The sequence below is a fragment of the Rhineura floridana genome, chromosome 11 (genome assembly GCF_030035675.1).
Source record: "Rhineura floridana isolate rRhiFlo1 chromosome 11, rRhiFlo1.hap2, whole genome shotgun sequence".
NCBI lineage: Eukaryota > Metazoa > Chordata > Lepidosauria > Squamata > Rhineuridae > Rhineura > Rhineura floridana.
This window is the reverse complement of record NC_084490.1, coordinates 25,998,609-26,021,608: the sequence shown is the minus strand read 5'-3', so window position 1 is coordinate 26,021,608 and position 23,000 is coordinate 25,998,609. Positions and strand designations below refer to the sequence as shown.

General features: G+C 40.7%; 1 protein-coding gene across 1 annotated transcript; it reads left to right on the top strand.

Annotated features, from left to right (window-relative positions):
• The first annotated feature begins 1,536 nt into the window (after positions 1-1,536).
• LOC133367600 (vomeronasal type-2 receptor 26-like) lies at positions 1,537-21,129 on the top strand. Its single transcript, XM_061591696.1, has 6 exons — positions 1,537-1,679; positions 3,506-3,797; positions 14,102-14,968; positions 17,440-17,667; positions 18,845-18,971; positions 20,228-21,129. Exons 1-6 carry the CDS (start codon positions 1,537-1,539, stop codon positions 21,127-21,129), a joined length of 2,559 nt encoding a protein of 852 aa, XP_061447680.1.
• Positions 21,130-23,000: the final 1,871 nt, after the last annotated feature.

Sequence of the window (23,000 nt, the reverse complement as noted above, 5' to 3'; positions counted from 1 at the left end):
TATTTTGTTTTCTCCATAACGTGTACTAAGCCAAGTCATGAGATCTACATATTTACGATAAAAGTAATAACATGTTCCAAAAAACAGATAGCTTTTCACTTTTTAAAATGATCATTTTGTAGGGCTATGCACCATATCTTGCCAAAGCATGGAGCCTGAACTAAATCACAGTGATTCAAGGAGGTCCAGGCTAGGCCCCAGTTCAGGTCAAGACAGCCCCACATTGCCCTGGATTGGGATCCCCCCCAAGTCATCTGGGGCTGTCAAAAGGCAGAGCAGCCTCTGCAAAACTAATTGTGGAGCTGTGCAAAAGGATAAGTAGCCCTAAACTGTGGTTTGGCTCCATGTGCATGTTTTACTGTTGGCCAAGTCCCACTGCAATGTGATAAAATAGTTTAGGCTTATGTTGCCTAATACACTTTGAATGGTGATCCAGAGATGGTCCATGATAACATCAACACTAACATTTTTGTTTGCAAAATTCAGTAGTCAGACTTATTCACAAGGCAGTTTAGAAAGAAACTTGACTACAAGAGAGAGCAAAGGGATCCCATTCTTGCAAATGTGATCTTGTCTCTCCATCCATGCTCCTCCACCCTCACATTCCTTATTCCAGGCATTGCTTATTTCAGGGGTATTAGTTAAGAGTATTTGACTTGGGAGACTATCCTCCAAATGAGATAGCAACAGAATATCTGCTGGATGCAGAGTGAAAGGAGGGTGAGGGCAGGAGGCAGGTCCCTGAGGCAAATTCCTCACAAAGCAGCACACAGAAAAATGAATTGCAGAAATCTATTTTCTGCCCTCCTTAGAAATCTTTAATCCAGCTGCCAAACCCCATTTCTTTAAACAACAATGGTGCCTGTGCATTGGGATTTTTGCACTCCTGGATAAGAGATTAATCTCTCTCTCTAATTAAATGGGCATGATTCAGGCACACTTAAGAACCTTGTAGACCCAATGACCTTGACATCAATAGGAGAGACACGTGCTTCAATTTTAATTGTGCCCATAAATCTCATTTTAAATTGGCAGGACACCACAGTTATACATTTCATTTCTTGTATAGTCTGATCTCCCCAGTCAATGTTTAACCTGAAACTCCACTGGAGTGCCGAGAGTCAACAGACTTGTTTTCTTCTCTTCTCCTGCTACAAGAATAATGCAATACTCTGGGGAGATATCTTTGAATCCTTTCATTATCACAAAGTACCAGGTGTCATCATCCATCTCACCAACCCCCTTCTGGACTTCTCGGAGATCACAAACCAAATCAATCACACAGTCTGAGTGCTGCAATAAAATATCCTGTCACCATTCAGTATTGAGATGTCAGATTGTTAAAAGGCAGGACTGCAATGTTGAGAAACTCCCTATATCAAAAGGACTTGGAGTCAGTGACAGAAGAGTTACAACCAGGTGTAAAGTGGATGATAGATCAAAAAGTATCCCAAGATGACAGCAGTATTTCTTTTGCTGCTGCTCATTTTGTGCCAGCCTCAAACTGAGTGTGAGACACCCACTTTTATGTGTGCCATGATCAATCCCTTCCAGCTCCCACATCAGTATTATCAGAAAGGGGACCTAACTATTGGAGTGATTGCTACACAGTATGCCTGCATGTTTGATGAAATAACTTTCAGTGACCACCCCACAACAAAGTTTGTAGATGAATTAATGTAAGGAATATTTTCTCATCTTCATGCATTAGGCCAGGTCATAACTACTATTTGTATGTCATAGCACTAGAATGAACAGGAAGCCATCTATAGATTACTTTTTAAAAAGGAACTGCATTGGGTGTATAGTAGCTGATGTGCGATACCATGATAATTACATCCTTTGCTCAAAATGAATCTAAGGTTTTACTCATCAGTTAATTAATAATGGTCAATAAATTGCATGCAAGAAATGTGTAAAGACAAAATACATATGTGTTATTAGAACTTCATAGTAAGACCTTTCATTCATATTCTAATTATACAGACAAATTAATAAATTTAGAACTTTAGCTGTATGCTTTGTTGAAATGTATTAATCAGCTGATGTTGAACTGTAGCCTAGGGTTTTTCCTAGTTTCCCAGTTCCCTTACAGATCACAAAAATATCATGCATATATCTATTGAACATTCCTATACATATTTAAGAGACTCATTATACTCATTTAGAATTTGCATTTGTTAAAACCAAGAAAAGGGAAAGCCAAGAGGTGCTATGGATATGTTGGTGTTTGTTGTCAGGAATGTTGTCAGTTTGCCTACAAAGTAACTTTAGGAAACATCATGGTTCAGTATCATATATGGGTTTATTTAATTAAATTATGGACAATTTCCCATGCAACCATCAACTGTATTAAGCGAAAGGGATTTGTAAAATGTGTGAATGAAGGGAAATATGCTTTGAAAGATTTACCACTTATCCAGCTGCAATGTACGATTCAGCCTAGTGCAAGTGGATGTCTGCTATCGCAATGGGCTTCTCTGTCCTCTGCCTCTCCCTTTGTGCCCCAGCTATTTGTTCTAGGATTTTGGGAACCCTTCAGAGCAGATTTTGGGAGGGGCACAGGGCTGGAAGGGAGAATCCAGGAGCTCCATTGTGTTTATTTATCTATTCAATTAATTTATTTTATATCCCGCCCTTCCTCCCAGCAGATGCCCAGGGCAGCAAGCAAAACTGCTAAAAACACTTTAAAACATCATAAAAAACAAACCTTAAAATGCATTAAAAACACAAGAACATTAAAAACATATTTTAAAAAAGCTTTAAAAACATCTTTAAAAAAGAGTTAAAAACATATTGTTAAAAAAATTTAAAAGGCATTTCTAACAAAGACACAGACTGGGATAGGTCTCAAAAGGCTTGTCGAAAGAGGAAAGTTGTGTTAGCAAAGTTCTTTTAGCACAAGCAGGTGGACATAATTGGATTTTACAAATTCATGATTATTTTTACTTTCTTTGAATATACATGTATATGGATATAGACCAGTAGTTATCGGGCACATGGATTTTTGTATCCACAGATAAAAGGGTATATGCCAAGGTCAATCGATCCTACCAAATTTAAGGAACTCCTGCCAATATTTAAAAACCAACAATATAAATTGGAAAAGGGAATCCTGTCCTTAACTTTCTCAATGAAATAAAGATTGCTCCAAAATTAGAAAGATTGTGCTAGCAGAAGAGTAATATATGTATCCTCCCCCATAAAAAAATGAGGTGACCAGCTGAAGTTAGTTGCATGTAGTTCTCATTAAATCAATAGAACTAGACTTATTTGTGACAACCTTCTCTTATTCATTTCAATTGTCCTGTCGTCTTGCCCTTGCCCTAGGGATTTTATTCCCCCCCTTATTTACTATGAGTTACGAGAGAGGTACACTTCTGTCCTAGTATTTGGAGCCATGACCATTTATCCAATTGCATCTTATTAAATACTGTATATGTTATCAAGCAGATGGTTGATGAAGGGTTCAATATATGTCTTCAAACTATAACTCTTTCTTTAGTGGAAAAACAAAGACATACCAGCATGTCCTGTCCTTGGCTTTTGCTGTGAATGAGATCAATGAGAACCCAAAAATCCTACCAAATGTCAGCCTGGGCTTCCACATCTATGACAGTTACACAGATGCAAAGATGACTCATCAGAACACCCTGAAACTCCTTTCAAGTCAGAAAACAATTGTTCCCAATTTCAAATGCGATAAGCAAAGGAATTTGGTGGCTGTCATTGGGGGTCTCGACTCTGAAATTTCACTTCACATGGCTATGGTCTTAGGCATCTACAAGATTCCACAGGTACAGTCACTGTGTGAACCATGAAGCTTTTCCAGTCTAATATTTATTCCAATGTAGAATTGAAACAGAAAACTTCAATTTTCTAAAATACCCTCATTATGTTTGCTACTCATCTCATTTCAGATGGGAGGAAGGTACCTCATGGAGGACTTTGAGGAAGGTATCAGTATATAGGAAGTTTTATGTGGGAGCAACTATTATCTCAGTTATCTATCTCACTTTCAATTGTGCCAGAAAATGGGTGAGAAGCAAGTAGGGGTCTCCAAATTCTGGTAAAATATGTTCCAACACCTAGAAGACAAAAACATAAGAAAAGCTCTGTCACATCAGGCCTAAGGCAGAATTCTTCTTGTGGATGGATCACTGTGATATGTTATATGTGTGGCTGCCCTTAAAGATTATCTGGAATCTTTAGTTAGTACAGAACTTGGCTGCTATGATTCTGACATATTATGCCTATCTTAAAAGATGCAGGCTGTCTGCTTATACACTTCTGAGCCTAATTTAAGGAGCTGGTGTCTGGGACCAAAATACCAGAGAGATTGCCTCTTCCCGTTACAGCCTGCCAGTGCCTTAAGATCTTATGCAGAGGTCATGCTTGAAGCACCCTCTTTATTAGAAGTTCATTATCTTACTAGAAGAGAGAGGGGTTTTTTTTGTGATGGTACCCTGATATTGAATTTCCCCAAGAGGCACACCTGGCACTAATATGTTTCTGGTGCCAGGTTGTAAATGTGTGCAAATGTGTGCTTGTAAATGTGTGCTTGTTAATGTGGTTTGTTTGTTTTAAAATGACACACAACATTGCAATTTATATGTCCCAAGGCATTCTGGAAACTGTGAATGACAACAAGTGGTGCAAAGCTCTCCCTACAGCTTCATGCCGGTCACACTTCCTGCTGTGTCACACACCTGAGCCAGTGTAGTGTAGTGCTTAGAGCAGCCTTTCCCAACCAGTGTGCCTCCAGATGTTGTTGGACCACAACTCACATCAGCCTCAGCCAGCATAGCCAATGGTCAGGAAAGATGGGAGTTGTGGTTCAACAACATCTGGAGGCACACTAGTTGGGAAAGGCTGGCTTAGAGTGTCAGACCTGGGAGACCAAGGTTTAAATCCGCACATGGCCATGAAGCTCACTTGGTGACCTTGGGCTAGTTACTGTATCTCAGCCTAACCTATCTCACAGAGTGGTTGTGAGAATAAATCTGGAAGCGAACTATGTTTGAATGCCACCTTGAGCTCCTTGGAGGAAAGATGCGATATAAATGAATTTTTGTATGTTTTTTTACAAAAAGGTTGCTTATATGCTATCTGTGGGTTAGTTCTTATTCACACTTTTATTCATAATCCTGGAATGTTTTGATGATGGCCAGTTACAAATATTTAAAATAAATAAGATTGGATTCACATCCACCCACCCACCCAACCCACACAATGCTTTTTTTTTTGGTGGTTAAAAGAATTAGGGAGGTTAATGCTATAAAAGTTAATACCCCTTTACCTTTACATTCATTGAGATGCCTCACGGGGAAAAGGTATATATTTTTATCAACCATTCACCATATTTTTCTTCACAGCAGATAGTTGAGCCAAACCACTGCATATTAACATAATTTCTGTAACTATATTATTTCAAAGGCTGGGCTGAAATTTTCTTTCCAATCTCCCCTAAATATTTCCCCCCCCCTGCAAATATGGGGGGGTCACTTTTTTATTTTTGTGTTGGAAATTTCTCTAAATTTCCCAGGATGGTTTCAACATACCTTAATGGGTTTTATCATAAAATATGACTTGCAGAAAGCTGTGGGAAGAGCCTTTCACCATTCCCTGTCATTAACAGTGTCCATAATGCCTTGAAACACTGGAGGCCTCTCATTAAAGCCCCAAACCTACAGCCAAACCCTTCTCTGTTCCTTACATTCATATTCAACTCACTAATAGGCAAAAAAACCTTGTGGTTTAAGAATGTACCTATAGCTAACAGATATGTCTATCAAACTTTAAAAAGCAGGGAAATTGGACAGCTATAGTGAATGCACCAGAGGAGCAGGAAACCTGACATCCTCTCTGAGATTTTGTACTGCCCTACACATTTGTCAAAATGCAAACACAATTTGGCTTGGTCTTTCACAGTCCAATCCACTTTCTGTATAGCTTGGAAGAATTTGGTAGTTGCAAAGAGAGGCCCTGTTCCCCTCACAGAGCTTCAATCGGAGCATATGACTGTTAAATCACTCTGGCCACTGGAGCTCTGTCAGGGGAGTAGGAATCTCATCTCAGCACCCTTCACAAACTACACTTCCCAGGATTCTTTGGGGGAAGCCAAGACTGTCTCAAGTGAAATAAAGGTCTAACAAGGTGTGGCCCCCTGATTAGCCAAGCGAAGCAGCTATCAGTCTAGCTTTTAGAACACTGACAGTTAGTTCTTACTTAGCATGCCCAAGCTTATCATTGAATTTAATGTAAAATTTCTTAAATTAATTAAAAATCAGCCAGGCAGTTTTTAAACTTTTAAACTGCATAGAATGAAGGTCAGAGTATGGGGCAAGGTCAGTAATAGGATTACAGGTACTCTGTGAACATGGCTGATTTTTAATTAATTTCAACAAATTATGAGAACTCTGACAGAAAAAAATCCAAAAGAGGTCTGGTCCCCCCCCCTTTTTACACTTTGTGGCTGTATAATAAAGTTCCTCACATTTAGAGACACTCTGAACTTGTTTCTGTCCAGTTTTTGTTTTGGCCAATCATCTTTGTTTAGCACAGCCAATTAAAATCATTGCTATGGTCCCACCCTTATCTCCAGTAGTAGTAGTAGTAGTAATAGTAATTTCTAGTAGAAGTGGCTTAGGGAGGACAGGGGTCCTGTTAGCACCTCAATTTTGATTTTATTCCCCATAGAATAAGCCCCAACCAATCAGGAATCCCTCAGAAATGCATTGGAAGTTCCATAGCATTATGGCTGATCTATGAAGAGCCTCTCTAATGCTCAGAGACATGCATTTCAATCTGAGCCAATCAGATACAAGCATTTGCAAACTGCTTGTTGCTCTTCTGTGAAGCTGAGTTACTTTCCCCTCCTTTTGCAAGTACCACCTTAAAGCAGCAGCAACCACAATATTTCTTTTCTTTTCTGTGACTAACCAACCTACCAGTCTTTGAAATCAGCAATACATCACTGTGAGTTCATAGAATCATAGAATCGTAGAGTTGGAAGTGTCCTATTAGGTCATTGAGTCCCACTCCCTGCTCAATGCAGGAATCCAAATTAAAGCATATCCAACAGGTGACTGTCCAGCTGCCTCTTGAATGCTTCAAGTGCTGGAGAGCCCACCACTTTTCTAGGCAATTGGTTCCATTTTTATATTGCTCTAACAGTTAGGAAGTTCATTGTTCAACTTCTGGGTTCATCACTGTCATATACACAAACACACACACACATTTCAGTGAGAGAGGTAGTAGTAAATGATCCCAAAAGTAGGGTTGCCAGGTCTCCGGTTTTCTGCCGGAGTTTTCGGCGAAAGGGGGCCATCTCCGGCCTCCCACCATAGTTTGTTTGAAGCCGTTGATCTCCGGCTTTTCAGTGTCTCCCTCAGGCACGCATGCGTGATTGACATGCATGCGTGATTGACTGGCCACCTTCCCGCCCTTTGTCATTGAGGGAGGGACTACTAGAGAGACAGGAAGTGAGCAAAGTGTAGCCACCGCCCCTGGAGCAAGAAGGCCTCGTCGGAGGAGGCCGGCCCAGCTTGTTGGTAGCTAGGCCTCTGCTTGGGAGTCGTCGCGCCGGGGAAACAGGCTTGGTAGGCCCGAGAGAGAGAGAGAGAGAGAGAGAGGGGGGCAGGCAACTGAGCTGTGGAGTGAGCAGATTCAGCCCCACTACACCTTCTGCTATTGCAGACAAATACCCCCTGCCTGGGTCATTGCTCCCACTCTTTATGGACTCCATAACTGAAAGTAAACTGAGCTGCTAGAGCCATGAGGAGGGGGAATTGGCAGGTGAGAGGTAAGTTTAAAGATTCCTCTCTCCTTTCCAACATTTGCATTGTTAACCAGCCTGGGATGGGGTGAAACAGAAATACTCCAGATAAAGTAAAATAACATTCCAGTTCTCCCCTGCTTTCACTTTACATTATTTTGGCTACCACAGGTTTGGGAACCTGCATTTGCTAAAATAATATGTAGTCCCTTCTGTCCTTAGGCTGAAATTCTGTGCACACACAAGCTTAATTACTATTAAACTCAGCACTTACTTCCAAGTAAATGTATGTGGGACTGGGCTGCAAGAGGCACAGAACAGAACATGAAGAAATAATAACTGAACTGAGTCTGACTGCTCGTTTCTTGAAACCACATTTTTAAACTTGTGCATAAAATAAGCTAGCTGGTTACAAAGTGATTGCTTGCCAGAAATCTAAGGATGTGTAAACACAAGCTGAAGAGTTGTTGGAAATTATCAGGGATGAAGTGTATGTATAGTATTACTCAAACCTGTAGAGCGACATAGTATTGAACTGATGTTTCCTTTAGCTTGTAAATAAAGAAACTGCTTGAAAATTACTGCACAATATAGAAGGTTCAACTGTAATTATTTTATCTCAAAGTGCCTGCTGAACATAGATGTTGACATAGTTTCAGCTATTTTACAGTTTATGACTGCAGCTTACAAACTGTTGGGAACTTTGTAATGTTAGTTTAGTGAAGATATAGTCATGTTAAGGGCTGTCATGTCAGCTTGTTGTTTCTAATGGTTACAGATGATCCATTGTGTCCCAGCTCAGTCACAATGCAACATAATCTGAATCATGTTGTCTTCTGGCTAATCAATAAATGACTCTAGTTAATTAAAAGCAGCTGTGGGGAACCTGTGGCCCTTTAGTTGTTGTTGAACTACAACTCTCATAATCCCTACCTAGCTATTAACAATGCTTGCTGGGGATGATGGGAGTTGTAGTTCAGCAACATCTGGTGGGCCAAAGGTTCCACACATCTGATTAAAATTGTCAGCTGATACATGATGGGAGCTGTGGGTGGAAATTCCCATTGGGTCAATAAACTGATTATCAGAGGGCTCTGATCCTGCAAATATCCAGTTGCCACATACACTACAGTTCAAGATCCACCAGCCACTACAGCAGGTCTGGGGAACCATGGCCCTCCAGATGTTGTTAGACTCTTAACTCAGCCTTTCCCAACCAGTGTGCCTCCAGATGTTGTTGGACCACAATCCCCACCTTTCCTGACCATTGGCAATGCTGTCTGAGGCTGATGGGAGTTGTGGTCCAACAACATCTGGAGGCACACTGGTTGGGAAAGGCTGCTCTAACTCCTGTCAGTCCCAGCAAGCATAGCCAATGGTCAGGAATGAATGGAGTTGTAGTCCAACATCTGGGTGCCATAGGTTTCCCCACCCTGCATTATAACACTGCCAGATTTAAAAAAGCAAATTCCTGAAGGAAGGGCTCAGTGGTATACCACATGCTTTGAACAGGAAACGTTCTGGGTGCAAGCCCTGGCATCTCCAAGTCAGGCTGGGAAAGACCCCAGTCTGAAATCCTGCAAAACAATACTCAGCTAGTTGGACCAATGGCCTGGCTTAATGCAAAGCAACTTCCTATATGCCTTTTAATTAACAGTAGTTTACAATTTCTGGAAGGTTGTAATGTTGTGAGAAACTATGTCTGCTGGAATTTGCCCTTCTGGGCAATTTTGAAAGTCCCTGTGGTATTTAATATGGCATCTGTAACAGCCAGTACATCTGCCCTTAAACTAGCTTTGCTTTCTTTTTTATGAAATTAACAGTTTGATTCCATGTATGTTTACCCGGAAGTCTAACCCACTAACAATATTTATTCCCAGTCCTAAATATGCATAGGACAGCAACCTAAATTATCACTGATTTCACTGAATGTGGTCGCACCATGAGTGCAACCCAGCTCCTCGCTGATTGCAGCAGAATTAATTCTGTATGTACTGCCTTATTAAGACACAGCAACAGATTTATTCAATATCTAAAAGACTCTGGAATGATTTCATGACTAACCAGAAATCTGTAAGCTATATGCAAAGCATATGCAAAGAAATGTTAATGTCTAGAATAATTTATGCAATGAAAAGCTCAAAGTAAAAAGGCTGATTGAGGTTTAAAAGGTTAACAAAAATAGCTGTAACTTCAATACTTAACAGCACAATCCTATGAATGTTTACTCATAAGTCCCACTGTTTCCATAGGGCGGGGCATATACAACCTACTATATGTATTTAGGATTGAAGCCTGTTGTTGCTATGTGCCTCCAAGTCGACTATGACTTATGGCAACCCTATGAATCAGTGACCTCCAAGAGCATTTGTCATGAACCACCCTGTTCAGATCTTGTAAGTTCAGGTCTGTGGCTTCCTTGATGGAATCAATCCATCTCTTGTTTGGCCTTCCTCTTTTTCTACTCCCTTCTGTTTTTCCAAGCATTATTATCTTTTCTAGTGAATCATGTCTTCTCATGATGTGTCCAAAGTATGATAACCTCAGTTTCATCATTTTAGCTTCTAGTGATAGTTCTGGTTTAATTTGTTTAACATGGCTGCAACCACATCTACTCAATAGTCCTATTGAGTTCTATGGGGCTTAGTTCCTTAATAAGCATGTTTACAGTTGCTGCCTTCAGGGGCATCCATCTGTGCTCCCCTCTAACATCTCTGCAACACTAAGCTCCTTTCTTCCAATAATGGCCTGGCCTGAGGGCACGTAAACCCTTCTTGCCAGAAGCAAGTAAGCTAGATTAAATGTTCCCTAAAGGCGTTGAACTGTGACCTGGCAGACCAGGGTTTGAATCCCCACACAGCCATGAAGCTCACTGGGTGACCTTGGGCCAGTCACTGCCTGTCAGACTCAGAGGAAGGCAATAGTAAACCACCTCTGTCTGAATACTGCTTACCATGAAGACCCTATCTGGGATCAACTTGAAGGCAGTCCATTTCCATTTTGCATCACCCTAAGCTTGTGAGAAAGAATGACCTTGTCACTTCAGATGGACCTAGGAACACCCTATTTTAGGTAAGATTTCTATTTTAATCTCCAGAGAATTTTTTTTTGAATGGTATGCTCCAAGCAACTGTGGTTGATACAATGTATCATGTTTAATGATGTCACTAGGGCCCGCCCCATGATGTCACTAGGACCCGCCCCGTGATGTCACTAGGGCCCACCCCGTGATGTCACTAGGGCCCGCCCCGTGACATCACTAAGGTCCGCCCCGTGATGTCACTAGGGGCCGCCCCCATTTTCTCAGGGTTTTGGATGGTTCCGACCTGGCAACCCTACCCAAAAGCATGTTTAGCTGGCGTGGGGGTGGGGGCAGAATCTGGTTTCTTCATAGACTGGAATGGGCCCTTTTTTATACGGGGGGAGAGAGACAGGAAATGAGATTCTTGGTAGCAAAAAGACCCTAAATATGTTTGGCTGGCATCATAATGGGGGGGGGTGTAATCTGATTTCTTCATGGCTCAGAATGGACATTTTATTGTTGGGGTTGGGGGAAGGGGAGATTCTTTGTGGCAAACTGTCCCCCAAAATGTTTGGCTATCATCATAAAATGGGGGGTGTCTTCATAGGCCAGACTGGGCCCTATTTATTGTAGGGGGGAGAGACAGGAAGGAGAATCTTGATGGCAAACTGCCTCTAAAAATATTTGGCTAGCATCGTAAGGTGGTAGTGGTAGTGGTGAGAATCTGGTTTCTTCATGGGCTGGGTTGGTCCTTTTTATTGTCAGGGTGATGGAGGGGGAATAATACATTCTCGGTGGCAAACAGCCTCTAAAAACTGTTTGGCTGGCATCATAAATGTGTGGGGTGGGTGGGTGGGAGGGGAGAATTTATTTTCTTCATGGGCTGGACCTGGACTGGACTTTTTATTGTCAGGGTGGGAGAGGAGATTCATGGTGGCAAACTGCTCCAAGACTGGACTGGGCTGGGCTGGACCTTTATAATTTATTTATTTTTATTTAAAGTATCTGAATATTTGATAGGGTTTATGCAAGATAATTAACTCCCATTAGTGATAGGAGCAAGAACTTCTTATAATTATTCTAATTTAAACAAAAAGCTTAGCAGTTCTTTCAAGAGGACCAGATGTTTATTTTCTTTTTGAGCGCAGGACTGTCTTTCACAATGGGGGGTGGGGGTGGGGAAAAGAGCAGGAGAGTAGTTGAAAACATAGACATCCTGGCAATCCAGTTGGCAGGACATGTGTGGGGTTGTTGCACACTCCCAACCCCAATTTCCCTTTGAGGTGGAACCTTTGTAGATGTGGCTGATCAAAAGGAGAAGGAATTTTGCAATGAGCAAATCCTGTTTTTATTTAAAAGAGAGAGAGAGATGCCTTGTGTGAATGTCTGAGTCCCTGCATCAGTGTAATCCTGGAGGAACATGTAGAATGTTCTGCTACAGTATTTAGAACTGATCATATGGTGTGAAAGACTCCTTTTTCTAACATACTGGCTTCTTGTTTTTCCCATCTGCCATATCCTTTTCTTTGCTTATCCCTCCTTACAGGATTAGCTTTATTTTTTAAAAAAAGAAATTCTGGAAATCTTTAGCCAATGGCTATTATCCATCATACTTGAATACACTGCTCCAGTCAGGGAGGTTCTTTCTGCATATCAGGGAACAAGCCAGGCATAGCCTAAATAAAACATAATATTCCTGAATATAAAATTGCTCTGACACATAGTCTCACATATATAATGATTAATTAAACCAAGGAGGAGGAGGTATGATTTAGCTGTAGTAACTAACATAATCCTATTCGTTTTACTTAGAAGTAAGTCCCACTATATTCATTTAAGTGGGTGTAGAACAGAACCCTTGTCTTCCAGGTCTCAGTCCAACACTCTAACCGTTACATGTATACAATTACAGACACAGATTTTAAATATGTTTTAATTTAAAAATGTATCATCAAATGGCCCAAATGTGTCTATTTTCTTTTTACTCTTCATTTGAGTTCTTTGCATGGCTTAGGGTTGGCCCTGGAGCAGAGCAGCACTCTTATGCCTTGTGTGTGGCAGGCAGGAATTATTATGAATTAAATGTGCATTTGGATGAACTTGAACTGAACTATTTTGTTCCTTTTCAAAATGAACTTTCCAAGCACTGCTTGTTACTAAGACAACCCTCTTCAGCTTATTCAGAAGTAAGTAAACCTCCACTGTGTTCTGTGGGGCTTACTCATAAGCATAGGACTAAAGACATTTATAGTGCCTTCTAAATGTGAGTTTCCAGCAACTCACTCATTCACTCTGTGTGTGTGTGTGTTTAAACAGGATTACGAGAGCATTACTGAATAAGCAGATATCTAGGTTTCTGTTCACTACTGAGGAGGTACAACTTACCTGTGTGCACACTCATGAGAGTGAACATAGGACAAAAGCTCTGTTGTGTGTGCGTGTACTGCCTTCAAGTCGATTCTGACTTATGGCGACCCTATGAATAAGGTTTTCATGAGGCTGATAGGCAGTGACTGGCCCAAGGTCACCCAGTGAGCTTTATGGCTGTGTGGGGATTCGAACTCTGGTCTCCCAGGTCGTAGTCCAACACCTTAACCACTACACCACACTGGCTCTCAAAAGCTCTGTTAGGTGCTTAGTATTATTAAAACTGCTTATTTGCAAAAGAGAAGGATAGGGAAAGAACCAGAACAGGTGGAGACCACCCAGTTTTTCTCGCATCTGATAAGCTACTCTGACAGCAGGGACCCCTTCTAAATCAAAATAAGACACGTTACAGTTTAGGTGCTATTTGTAAAATGGCAATGCTTTAGTGTTCACAGTATGTTTGCAAGGGAGGAGGATAGGGGGAAAACAGAACTTGGTCATGACCTCATGGGCCGTGCACCCATAGCAGCCCCACCAAGTCAAGTGGCACCAGCTGCCACTGCCTTGAGACAAATAAATTGCAGAGCTTGGAAAAGTTACTTTTTTGAACTACAACTCCCATCAGCCCCAGGCTGATGGGAGTTGTAGTTCAAAAAAGTAACTTTTCCAAGCTCTGATAAATTGAAATGTGATGTGGCATTCCCAAGGCATTCTGTGAAGTAAGGACAATAAGAAGCTGCCGAGAGAAAAATTGATGCGTGCCAGAGGGCATTTTGTAAAGTTTAAAAAGGAAGGAAAAATAGAAAACCGTTAGCTATCTTTATTTTCTCCACCGCAATTTTTCAAGAGGGTATCATTTTGTCCTATACACCAAGGAAAAATGCTGAACAAATAAACTGTTGAAATTTTCTGAAATAACATGTATTTTTACTTAGATTGCCTATTGTGTATTCACCCCACTGATGAACATTAAAAGCCACCTCCCTTCATTCTACCGGATGGTGCCCAATGAAGAATATCAGTATGCAGGGATTGTTCAGCTACTCCTTCATTTCCAGTGGACATGGGTTGGAATTATTACAACTGATGATGATAATGGAGAGAAGTTTGTACAGATCTTGATGCCAATGTTTTTACAGCATGGAATCTGCACAGCCCTCAGTGCAAAAACACCAGGCGTGTCTCATGCTATAGAGAAATTGAGTTCAATTAAATCTATACTGGACAAGGCCTACTATCTATCCAACTCCAATGTCAAAGTATTGGTTATAAATGCAGAAACACCCACCATAGCATATTTGATATGGACACTATATTTCTATTCTATGTTGACAGGCATTGCAGAGACATCCATAGGTAAAGTGTGGCTTATGACAGCCCAATGGGATTTCTCTTCAGAAACAATGCACAGGGCTTTCAATATCCAAGTCTTTGATGGTGCCTTGTCTTTGGCAATCCACACAAATGCAGTACTGGGTTTCAAAAAATTCCTGGAGATCCTACATCCAGAATCATCAAAAGGAGATGGTTTCATTAGGATTTTCTGGCAACTGGCATTCAACTGCTTATTTTCTGATTCCAAAGACAGCAAGGAGCTTAATAAGAGATGCACTAGTGAAGAGAAGTTGGATAAACTCCCTGGAACTCTTTTTGAAATGAGTATGACTGGCCATAGCTACAGTATCTACAATGCGGTCTATGCCATAGCACATAGTATACATAAGATGTATTCATCCAGGCCAAAACATGGAGCAATGATGGACATAGGTAGACTGGGTCCTCCAAAACTTCAAACCTGGCAGGTAATTTTTCACATCAAAAAAAGCTTTCTTGTAATAGCAAGTATTGTGTATACTAAGATTACATACATAACCAAATCTACATAGAGCATTCCCTCTTCCTTGAAAACTTTTATTTTTCCCATGCCTAGATATCTTCCTTACCAGCAAAAAGCACAACAAAAGTCCATATATTGAATGAATGAATGAATGAATGAATTGTTTTATTACGGTCACAGACCAGATATTAAAGAAAACAGCAAGAAAGATTAAAACATTTAAAAAACAATACTACCGAAATTCCTACAATCCATGAATAATTCTTTTAAAAGCAGACTGACAGCATTTTTTCCTATTTTTCATAGTAGTGAGCAGAAACTTTGCAACATTAGTGGTGACATGAGATGACACATCGCTTAAACAAAATGACACCAAATTGGCAGGATTACTCCTAGGCAAAGCAGTTAGCAGGGGGAAAATTAACTTAATTCTAAATTCATTGTACAACTCACAGGATAAAAGGACATGCTCTACAGATTCCGTTACACCAGCTTCACAGAGACATGTACATTCACTAACTGGAATCTTATTAAAGAGGCCTTTTAACAATGCCGAGGGCAACACGTTAAATCAGGCAAGAGTAAATGCTCTCCTGTATTTTGGAAGTCTGTATATTGTCACTCTGTGTTAAATGGTAGATTTATTTTGTTTGGACTCCTGGCTGATGTCCGATCAAATTAAGATTTATACACCCAGGAACTGAAAATTATATTTTGGTGAATACTAGCAGCTTTGACCCTGTGCACTGTGCATGCCAACACCCCCTGCACGCTAAGAGACTCCAAAACATAGACACACACACAGATACTCCCCCTCAGGGACTTCTGAACATACACACACTCACACACACCCAAGGCACTCCCAAACACACACACACACCAGACATCCCCAAACACACACAGAGAGAACACGCCCAAACACATACACAAGCACTATCAAAATGCCACCCCATCCCCAGGCAACTCCCAAACTGTCCCTTGCCACTAGGCAACACCCAAAATGCCCCCCAGGCACTTGCCTCTGCCCCATTTAGGCCGCTTACTGGACTCCTGCTTGCCCAGGTTGTCACCACCACCACTGCCCCACCCCAATCCCTTACCTGCCACCTGCAACACTCTCTTAAATGTTTGCTCATCTGTCTGCTCATGACGCTCACTCACCCACTTGCCCACCTGCCCCAATGCCCGCTCACTTGCCCACCTGCTCCGACACTTGCTCACACTCGCTCCAACCACCATCTTTTCTTCCTTCACTTCCTTGCTTCACTTTCCTGCCATCCTGCTGCTGTGCCCTGCCCCCATGTGTGATTGCTATATATGGTAGATATAGTTAGAAATAATTTAAAAAATGAGTTTGGGGGAAACAATAGCAACAACAAAAAAAGCTTAAATTACAAAGTTAACTTTCTGGAGATGCATCATTATAAAGATGTATAGAATTTTACATATGACAATTTTATTCATAAAATAAAGAGTATAATCTCACTTTTGCTGTTCTCCATTATCATGGTCTGGAGGAGCCACACCCAGAGTCAGTATGCTTCTGAATACCAGTGGCTGGAAACCACCAGAGGGGAGAGTGCTCTTGCACTCAGGACCTGCTTTTGGGCTTCCCACAGACATCTGATTGGCCACTGAGAGAAAAAGATGCTGGACTAGATGGGCCAGTGGCCTGTTCTTATTCATTGCCTGGCACTGATCAAAAGCTTTATAGACCAGCTTTTCAGCTAAGATTGGAGTCCGTTGAGATGACAGAAGAATACCTGAAAATCACTGCCAGTTAGGGGTAGGGAGCTCTAGTAGAGAACTAAACAGAGAGGGTGAATGGTTTAGTCTTTCCTCTCCTTTTATTTTCTTTCTTTTTAAAAAACACTTACTTTATAATAAGTTTTAAAATTCACCATACAGCAGGCTTTCAGGCATCTGTGCCTTTTCCTTTCCTTCTCATCTTATTGTACTTTGACTGGTAAGTGCCACAAATGGCAACACTCATACTAATAGCTGCCTCCTAGTACCCACAGTTGCTTTCTTCCCATAATGGATGCAAAACTATTGCATCTTCTAAACCTATTGTGGCTAATTTGTGGCCTTCTAGATGTTGGGCTACATTCCCCATGCCAGTATGTTGCAGTCCAACAATCTTTGGAGACCCATCTGTTAGTTACCTGCCATCAGTAAGGTACATGCCTCATCAATTTCATTAGTACCTATGTTCAACTGACTTAGTCTGCCTCCAACTCTTAAATCAAACATTTTTCAATGTATTATTAATCTCATTTTCTGATTTCTGGAAAAGTGATATATTTCCTCCACAGCAACAGAACCAAATTGTTTAACGGTAAGTTTATTAGAATTAGAATGAGGGGTAGAAAATACATATACACACTCTGTTTTGCATAATTTTGTAAAATCTCCCTTTCCCGCTTTTCATTCTAGCTTCACTCTTTCCTGAGGAGCATCTCATTTAACAACACTGCTGGAGACATCATGTCTTTTGATGAGAATGGCGAATTAGCAGCTGGATTTGATATAATAAATTGGGTTACTTTCCCAAACCAATCTTTTTTAACTGTAAAAGTGGGAAGGGTGAATCCACAGGCTACACCAGACCTAGAGTTCACCATGAAAGAGGAGGTTATCACATGGCATAGCATGTTTAATCAGGTACAATCCAAAGATGAGAGATAACATTAAACGGGAAGTGTCCCAATACTGAAACTTGATAGTTCCTCCCACCCTGCTAGATGGTTCTGTTTGGTAGCACTCAGAGCTGATTCAAAGTGTACCAGAACCACCACCTAAACTTAGAGTGGTTGTTTTTTTTCTTTCCTTCTTACATTTATATATTCCACATACAACTAAGTCCTCCAGGTGGGTTACAAACAGTATTAAAAAGTGTAAAATGCAATCCAAAGTTTAAAACGATAAAACCAATTATAAATAATGCAAATCAGTGGAAGAGACATGAGTCTTGCACTGTTGACATGTAACACTCATAGTTAAGAAAGTAATTAGAACAAAATGTAATAGTATGCAGTGTAAGATTGTCTTAAGGCTAACTGCAGGTCAGACTAGTGCAGGGATGGAAAACTTCTGGCCCCAGCCAGCATGGCCAATGCCTAAATGTGATGGAAGTCATAGTCCAGCAATATCTGGATGACCACTGGATTAGAGTGATGCATTTTTTAATTGGTCTACCCGTGAAGAGAATCCAGAAGTTAAGATTGGTTTGAAATGTCACCTCCAGAATGGAGTGAAGCCAATTGATGGGACCATATAAACTGTTCCTGGACTAGCTTCACTGGTTGCTAATTTGTTTCCAGGGTAACTTCAAGACTCTGGTATAGATCTTTAGAGAAAATAAAAAAGGAGAGAACAGGACATATAGAAGACAAGAAGGGAGCTGGCCTCCTGATGGACAGAAATGTTTACTGGCCCCAAAATAATTTATACCTGCTTAAGCATAACCAACTTGAGTCTTTGGCATAACCGGCTTGAGTCTTTGCAGAAAAAATCTTGGCTGTGCCTGAGAATGGACATGAAGATAATTTTAGATTTCCAAGATTAACAAAGAAGAGAAGATGATAGTGTGTCATTATATCTGAAATTACTCTGTTCCCTATTAAAATGTTCCTTTGATACTTGAAGCCGGTTTGAATGTTAAAAAATGAGTCCTTTACAGCTGCCCAGTTTTGAATTTCAAATTTTGCATGGGTTCTGATCCTTTCAATTCATTTAGAAATCTTACTTAGCATGAGGATCACCATAATAAAAAGAATAGGGTCATATTGTGTCAAAGGTACAAGAGCTATTGACTTTTTTCCTGTTTCTCTTCAAATAGGTGTTGCCCATTGCCATGTGTAATGAAAACTGCTATCCAGGTTACAGCAGAAAAAAGAAGGAAGGGGAGCCATTTTGTTGCTACGATTGTACTCGGTGCCCGTACGGGAAGATTTCAGACCAGAAGGGTAGGAGACATAATGTTCAGTGATGTGAATGATGCACTGTATCTTTCAGTAGTTATTCTTTGCTACCAGTTCAACTTCCCCAAAAGAAAACATTGAATATGATAATCAAGTTATGACAAAGATCCCTAATATGTTACACCACATAAATATGTTCAATAAACAACCAAGACCCATCTTCTTTGCCAACCTTGTTTGTAAAGAGCACACTAAACAAGCTATGTTTGAGGGAACTCTGAACACTGGAAAAATAATCCCACAACTAGAAAATAGATCTCTGAGTTACATAACTAAATCTACTCTTCTCCCACACCCCTCGTATTTTCCTTTTATGTAGAGCTTTCCTGTAGAAGGGTTAAAAATATATCAGCCTGGATTTACAAAACTGAAAACCACCATCTGAAGTGCCAAAGTGAGCCTGAAGCTATGGGATAATCTTACTTTAGTTCAGACAGCCTTTTGACCAGGGTTGTCTCAATTTGGAAGCAATCCACATCTCTCCAGAGCAAGCATTTTTGGTTCAAGATTTAGGTTTCATTCACAATAGATGCAGAAAGCTAAGATTTAGGTTTCATTCACAATAGATGCAGAAAGCTAATGTAGTTATCCATCACCTTCCCAAATGTTCAGCAAATGATCTTGTCTCCAAAATGTAGCAAAATACATGTTAAAATGTGGATTTGAAAGAAAGTGTGTATTTTAGGGGAATATATGTTTTTTAAAAAAATATTTGAAAAAAAATAAAAATATATTGTTGAAAGAAGACAGAAAAGTGTTATGGGGAACACACATGAGAAAGTGATAAGGACCAGACATAGACTGATTTACAAGTCCTTAGTCCTCCAGTACCCAGACACACACACACACACACACACACACACACACACACACACACACACACACACACACACACACACACACACACACACACACACACACACACACACACACACACACACACACACACACACACACACACACACACACACACACACACACACACACACACACACACACACACACACACACACACACACACACACACACACACACACACACACACACACACACTAAAGCATCAGTGTAGAATTTCCGGGGTGGGCATTGGATCGTTTACAGAGTATTCTCTAAAATAATCATCACTGAGGAGCCATCGCCACATTGAACAGCAGAGATTACATCCTCACATTGAACAGAGCTGAAATTACACATCGTTAACTATTGAGAGACTGACACGATATTCTTTCCATTTTTTTCAGATGTGGATGACTGTTTCCAATGCCCAGAAGGCAAATTTCCAAACAAGAACCGAGATCAATGCCTTCCTAAGACCCTAAATGTACTTTCCTTTACAGAGCCTTTGGGGATCACTTTAGCTTTCTTGATTTTCTCTTTTTCTTTAATCACAGCTTTTGTGCTAGGAATCTTCATCAAGCACAAGAACTCTCCCCTCGTCAAAGCTAACAATCGGGACCTCACCTACATTCTGCTCAGCACGCTATTGCTCTGCTTCCTCTGCTCCTTGTTATTCATAGGCCAGCCTCACACAGTGACATGCTGTTTAAGGCAAACTGTTTTTGGCATCATCTTCTCAGTGGCTGTGTCTTGTGTGTTGGCAAAAACTGTCATGGTGGTTCTGGCTTTCATGGCCACCAAGCCAGGATCCAGGATGCAGAAATGGGTGGGGAAAGGATTGGCCAATGCTATCCTTCTGAGTTGCTCCCTTCTACAAGCCATTATTTGTGCTATATGGCTATGTACTGCCCCTCCATTCCCCAACTTTGACATGGATTCTCTGGCTAAAGAAATCATAGTGGAATGTAATGAAGGGTCTGTCATTATGTTTTATTGTCTGCTAGGGTACCTGGGATTCCTGGCCATTCTCAGCTTCACTGTGGCTTTCCTAGCCAGGAAGTTGCCAGATGGTTTTAATGAAGCCAAGTTCATTACTTTCAGCATGTTGGTGTTTTGTAGTGTTTGGATATCATTTGTTCCATCTTACCTTAGCACCAAGGGAAAATACATGGTGGTGGTGGAGATATTCTCCATCTTGGCTTCTAGTGCTGGATTACTGGGTTGTATCTTTGCCCCTAAATGTTACATAATTATTCTGAGGCCTTTCTTGAACAGCAGGGACCAGTTTATAAGAAGGAATATCTAGGAATTTAGCTGCTTTCTGCTGCCCTGAATAACAGGCATGGGTGCATCTCTCTCTGTGTGTGTGTGTGTGTGTGTTTGTGTGCACATGTGCATGCATGTGTATGTGTGTGTACAAATACATGCATGTGCACACATATACATTAAAGGCTTTACTGTTTACTGCTAAAAAGTATACTGACCTGGTAAGAGTGAAGCCACTGCTCCTATAAAATCTTGAAACATTCTGTTCATGCTTGCTGTGTATATATAAATCATAGGTGGTATACTGTGGGTTAGTGACTTTAGGTAAGAGATGTTGCCATGATCAGATGCTGATTGTCTGAAACTTGTAAAAGAGCCATTTAGAATGTGGAAAAATTCAAGATTCAAGCCTCTGGTTTGGTGTACAAAGCCCTATACAGCTTGGGACCAGGATCATCTTACCCTTTATACACCCAGTTGATCACTGCAGTCTGCAGGAGAGGACCTCCTGATACCATCTTAACAGGAGGTCTGTTCTGCACAACATAGGAAGTGGACCTTAGTTGCACCTACCCTTTGGAATTCCCTCCCCTTAAATATTAGATAGGCACCATCTCTTTTATCTTTTCGGCGCCTACAACAAGCCTTTTAAGTAGAGACCTTATCCTAGTCTTAGTCTGTGTTGGGATTACTTATTAAGATATTTTTAAAGTTTTTTTAAATATGTTTTTAATATGTCTTTAAATATATTTTGCTTTAATATATTTTAATGTCTGTTTTGTAAGATGTTTTTGAGAGTTTACGTGTTTTTGTTTGCCGCCCTGGGCTCCTAATGGTAGAAAGGGCTGGATATACATCATCATCATCATCATCATCTGGAAGGAACCATAAGAAAAAGAGAAAAATAGTGCATGTTATAGAGTTTGGGGTGGGGAATGATGAGCGAATTGGAGTCTCAGGTGGCTTGAGGTTCCAATAAATAGCAATAATGTGATGACTTTGTTCCTTATTGTCTTTTCACAGATGAGTTGCATGTCTTATATAACTTATATAATATGCAATTAATATTGCAATTAACAAAACAGTGGAAAGTTGAATGATTTCATTAGTCATTTTTTCTATAAGTCTGAAAGTGACTTAAATTACTTAAATTGCAAGTACTCTTGGATGAAACGGATTATCTTGACCCTTTCCAGGTCTGGAAGGTGTCGGCAGGAGCTGGTCGTTTCTCTTTTGGAGGATAAAGATCCGACAATTTCATATAGGGTAGCGCTCTTTGCCTGCGCAGCGCAAAAGATAAGGGCGGCACACATAGCTCAACTCCCGAGTGTAGTATAGCAGGTTTTAAATTTTTAATTATTTATCTGTTTATTTTATTAAATCTTTTGCCATATGTTTGAATTTGTGCATACATGACCAATTATTGTACGTGTTGCAATGGCCTACGTCTAGGCAATAAAGATTGATTGATTGATTGATAAATTACTTAAATTGAAAGTACTCTTGGATGAAACAGATTATCTTGACCCTTTCCAGTCTGGGTTCAGGCCTGGTGATGGGACTGAATTGGCCTTGGTTGCCCTGATGGATGACTTGTATCAGGAGAAGGCCAGGGTGTGTGTGACCCTCTTACTCTTACTAGATCTCTCAGTGGCTTTTGATACCATTGACCATGGTATTCTTCTGGGCTGACTTGGTGAGATGGTTATAGGAGGCACTCTTTTACAGTGGTTCCGATCCTATCACCATGGTCATTTTCAGAGAATAGCATTGGGGGATTGACTTTCGGCCCCTGGCAGTTGTCCTGTGGGGTGCTGCAGGGTACTATCTTGTCCCCCATTCTGTTTTACATCTATATGAAGCCCTTGGGAGTGGTCATCAGGAGATTTGGGATGAGGTGACAGCAGTACG